The sequence below is a fragment of the Penaeus chinensis genome, chromosome 36, assembly GCF_019202785.1.
Source record: "Penaeus chinensis breed Huanghai No. 1 chromosome 36, ASM1920278v2, whole genome shotgun sequence".
In the NCBI taxonomy this organism is placed as follows: domain Eukaryota; kingdom Metazoa; phylum Arthropoda; class Malacostraca; order Decapoda; family Penaeidae; genus Penaeus; species Penaeus chinensis.
In genome coordinates this window covers 20,987,762-20,992,761 of record NC_061854.1, presented here as the reverse complement: position 1 = coordinate 20,992,761, position 5,000 = coordinate 20,987,762, and the positions used below count along the sequence as shown (strand labels likewise).

The following is a 5,000-nucleotide window of genomic DNA, read 5'->3' as shown; positions in this document are numbered from 1 at the left end:
ATGATTCTTCTTATCCTCGTCAGCCTGGAAGGCGAGCTCCTTGATGCGCCTCTCGCACTTCCTCAGGTTCTTCTGAGAGTCCGCGTGGCGGCGAGACTCATCATCCAGAGAAGACTCGAGCTCACGGATACGAGATTCGAGATTGCTGATCGCCTTCTTCCCGGTCTTCATGATAGTGCTTTCAGTCTCCTCAAGACGAGTCTGCAGCTCTTTAACGGTAACCTCGAGACCCTTGCGCATCTTTTCTTGCGTCATTGCATGTTCCTGCTCAGAGCGGAGTTCATCAGCTAGACGGGCAGCATCAATCATGGCCTTCTTTGCTTTCTCCTCAGAGTTCTTTGCTTCGCTAAGCATCTCTTCAAGGTCAGCCTACAGAAGAAAAAGTGTGATTCAGGCACCATGGAAATGAGTGTAAATAAGGATACATAACCAGAAAAAAAGATTATTAACGTCATCAAAAAATATTATGTAACTTACATGCAGTGTCTGCATTTCACCCTCAAGCTTTCTCTTGGAGGCGTTAAGAGCAGAATTCAGTTCGGTAAGGTTGTTGACTTGATCGCGTGCATCGTTGAGCTCAGACTCAGCCTGGCGGCGCCCACGGTCGGACTGTTCCAGGAGAGCACGGGATTCCTCCAACTCTCCATGAAGAGCATTAGCACGGCGTTCAGCAATGCCATACTGTTCAAGGAACTCAGCGGCGAGACGCTGTTCCTCCTTAACGCGGGCTTCCATGTCCTTGGTCTCGTCCTGAATCTTCTTGTAATGTTTATGGAGGTCTGAATTAGCCTTATTGGCGTGGTCAAGGGCAATTTCGAGCTCGTTGATATCAGACTCGAGCTTCTTCTTTATACGAAGAGCCTCAGCCTTCCCCTTGGCTTCAACCTCAAGAGAAGCTTGCATGGAATCAATTGCACGCTGATGACACTTACTGAAAACATAATGTATATGTTTTATACATATTACATTAATAATATTTTGTATACAGTAAACATAAATGGATTTGCCATTAGCACACTATTCTACTGCAATACTTACCGAGTATTTTCAAATTCTTCTTCTTTCTCTTGAATACGTCTGTCAATCTCTTGCCTGACTTGGCTGAGCTCGAGCTGTGTTCGGAGGACCTTGTTCTCCTCCTGTTCCAGAGCTGCCTCAGCCTCCTCGAGAGCTGCTTGGAGCTCTTCCTTCTCGATTTCCAGTCGTTTAGAATTCTTCTGAGCTTCATGATAAGCTCGTCCACCTTCGCCAATCTGGTCCATCAGATCTTTAATCTCATCACTGAGGTTCTTATTCTCACGGCGGATGCTGTCGAGTTGTTCAATGTTCTCTTCGTAAGCAGCCTTCAGGCGGAAGTGTTCAGTGGAGTAGTTGCGACATTCCTTCTGGGAGGCATCGAGTTCAGCAGCAAGGTCATCGACCTTCATCTTCCATTCAGAGAGGATCTTATCAAAGTTCTTCTGTTTCTTCTCAGCAGCAAGAGCAAGGGTTTGAGCACGCTCAGCAGCAGCCTGGAGATCCTCTAATTCGGCGGAAGCACGCACCTTGGTCTTCTCAAGATGCAGGTTCCTAACATTGAGGGACTCGATTTGCATTTCAGCTTCCTCGAGGCGAGCGGCAAGCTTCATGCGAGAAGCTTCAAGTTCCTCTGCACGGGCAACACCCTCAGACTCGTACTTGGAGCGCCACATGAGAGCCTCAGCGTTAGCCTTGGAGAGCATTCGCTGAACATCCCCCTTCGCTTCGCTCTCCTCTTCCAGTTGCTCGCGAAGGACGTCAATATCGTGCTCCAAGTTACGCAGCTTTCCCAAGAGAGTAGCACGTCCCTGGTGGTTATATAAGATGCGTTAGGATACGCCTTATTCTTTAATATCAAAATAAGAACAATTATATTTACTTATATAATGTATTAATCATTATAATTTGTAACATTATTATTTGTAAACATTATTGTTATTGTTGAAAATTATCAGGCTCTCCATAATCATAGCCGCTATCACCTTTCAACATTACCCATTCTCTCTTCACGACTTACCCTGCTCTCCTCATCAGCGAGCTTCCTAGTATCATCCAGCTGGTTGGTGAGAGACAGTTTCAGCCTAGACAGCTGGCCGACTTGGTTCTCGGCCTCTTCTAGCTGGCGGATAAGATCAGAATTCTCGCAGGCAAGCTTCTTTTTGGTGGCGTCAAAGTCACTCAGGGTGCGGTTGGCCTCATCGAGTTTAGCGTGGAGTTCACTTAGCTGATGTTGAAGTTGCTTGGTGGTCTTCTCGGAAGCAGTCTGCGTAGTTTAAGTAGAATGCGCGTCACATAACAGAATGGGTGACAAATAAGAATGCAGCGTCAGTGTAATAATATAAATCGAAGATTGCAATTATTACAATAGATGTCATGATAATAGCACTGCGTCTTTTTCATCAGCACCCTCATATAATCGTAAAAGAAGGGAAAAAAAAAAAACGGAAACAAATTGCCAGAAAAATTACAATAAAACCAACATCAGTAAAAAATACATCTGTGTGTGTGTGTCAGTGTGAGCGCGCGTGCGTACATGCGTGCGTATATGTAAATGTGTATGTGTATGTGTGTGTGTGTGTGTGGTGTGGCATGTGTTTGTTAGTGTGTTGTGTTTGTATGTGTGTGTATGTTTGTGCGAGTGTAAATATAGTTGAACTTTCCATGACCAAACATAATTTATGATAAATAATAACAAGACTAGAAACAAGGAACCTAACTTGAATACAGTGAAGACTGTTTGTTATAATATATATGATATGTAATAATGTCCATGATATATATGATATGATAAAATCACCCAACTTAATGGCAGTCTATAATGTATGTAATAGTGCTTATAAAGATGTATACGTGCGCTGATAACAAATTAAATGTAATAGTGATCATGTGTCTAGGGACAATACAGAGATAATACGGATATGCTGACATATTAAGTTATTAACGTTATTTTATGTATATGAATTGTTTAATCGATATATGTGCATGCAGTCTATATTTCACAAATAAAAGATTATAGATACATTACCTTTTCACGACTAAGGGAATCCATGGAAGCTCTTGCATCATCTGCATCACGCTTCATTGTCTCCTTATCCTTCTCAACCCTATTTATTGAGAAAATATTCAGATAAAATCATGGTTTGAGATAAATTGCTGTTAATTCATCCTTATAACCAAACATTGTTTTCCTATTTCTTCTACATAAGAAAACGCCATCTTACCTGGCCTTCATCTTGTTGAGATAGTCGATTTGCTCAGACATCTCAGAAATAGCATCGTTGTGCTTCTTGCGCAAGGAAGCTAGGGCGGCCTCATGCTGGAGGTTGGCTTCCTCGATCTCGCGCCGGACCTTGGCCAGTTCGCTCTCGCGTTTCTTGTTGATCTCGATCTGAGTCGCCGTGGCACCGCCGGCCTCATCCAACCGCTCGCCAAGTTCTCCCAATTCGCGAGAGAGATGATTCTTGGCTTTCTCGGCCTTCGCACGGGCTTGACGTTCGTGCTCGACCTTCCTCCTCGAGTTCCTCTAGGCGAGCTTGCAGTTCCTTGACCTGTCTCTGGTCCCTGTTCACAAGAAGCTGTTCGTCCTCGATTTTGGCAGTGATGGCAGAAATCTCCTTATCCTTGCGTTCGACGGCCATTTCGAGTTCCTTGTGGTTCCTTTCAAGATCAGAAACAGCTTCTTGGGTCAGCCGGAGGTCACCTTCGACTTTCCTCTTGGCCTTCTCTACCTCACTGCGAAGCTTCTTCTCGCGTTCGAGAGAATCTTCGAGCTCATCAAGCGTTGATTCCAGTTTGCCTTTGACTTTGTTGAGGTGATTGCACTTGTCCTCAATGGCCTGGAGATCTTCGGCAGTCTTTTGGTTGCATTCCTGAAGGTGCTTCTTTTCTTTATTTACCTTAGTGATTAATTCCTCTTGGTGAGCGACTTCATCTTTAAGATTATGGATCTGCTGATCCTTTGTGAGCTTGTCCTGCTCACCCTTCTGGATACTGAGCTCGAGATCTTCCAGGTCCTTCTTCAGGTTCCCAACCTCCTGTTCACATTTTTTCCTGCCATTATCCAGCTGGTTGCGTGCTTCCTCTTCACCGTGGAGGCGTTCTAGGGTTTCCTAATTCGGAGGAAATAAATATTTTGTCAGTAGTGTAAGAAAAATAAGCTAACTTAAATCACATTGCTGGTGGAAATAATCATATAGTTTAAACTATAACTAGTATATTTTTCAGTATCTGTTTAAAAACAACTGTACTTACGTTAAGCTGGGCCTCTAACTCGGCCTTCTGAGCTTGCAACTTGGCCTGCTTATCAAGATAGTCAGTCATACCACCCTTGCTAGACTCTACGGCTGACAAAAGATCATTCCTCTCTTGAGTAAGAGCAGCATTTTTTATTTCAAGTTCTTCGCGGAGTTTCGTTTCCTTAGCAAACTCTGCCTCGGCCTTCTCAGCGGTCTCCTCCAGTCTAGCGAGCTCATCCTCAATGCGGGTAACGTTGAGCCTGGGCTTCAGCTTAGTCCACATCTCGTACCAGAGCCAAGAGCGCATCTTCTGGTACTTCCTGATGTTGCGCTGGATGATAATAAGAGCATTTCTCTGCTTCTGCATTTTGGCATATTGCTTTCGACTGGCGTAGCCGCGGATCCACGCCTGGAGATGAGACATGAGCAGGCAGATCCGGTCGTCGCGAATCTCCTCGAGAGTACCCAGGACACCAGCGCGGAAGAACACCTGAAGGGGCAGAGTGGACAGCCATAAGATGTGTTTTCAAGCAGAGAAATATTAAACATACACGCCCTCACATATGTACAGAAACATTGCCTTCAAATATCTCTATAAATGTAAAGCACATGTGTGTGTGTAGGCTATATTCATATTAATATATATATATATATATATATATATATACATATACATATACATATATACACATACATACACATACACACACACATATATATGCATATATATATGTATATATATATATA

The 5,000-nt window shown here is 43.8% G+C and overlaps 1 protein-coding gene across 1 annotated transcript in view; it reads right to left on the bottom strand.

The window, feature by feature from the left end:
• The window catches only part of LOC125044857, a 53,364-nt gene that overhangs the window by 37,217 nt on the left and 11,147 nt on the right, over window positions 1-5,000 (bottom strand). Inside the window, 8 exon segments of the mRNA XM_047641819.1 lie at window positions 1-369; window positions 478-931; window positions 1,039-1,826; window positions 2,036-2,281; window positions 3,044-3,122; window positions 3,240-3,523; window positions 3,525-4,127; window positions 4,270-4,743. The exon segment at window positions 1-369 is cut by the window's left edge and continues 150 nt beyond it. Of these exon segments, the coding sequence (XP_047497775.1) occupies window positions 1-369; window positions 478-931; window positions 1,039-1,826; window positions 2,036-2,281; window positions 3,044-3,122; window positions 3,240-3,523; window positions 3,525-4,127; window positions 4,270-4,743 (3,297 nt within the window).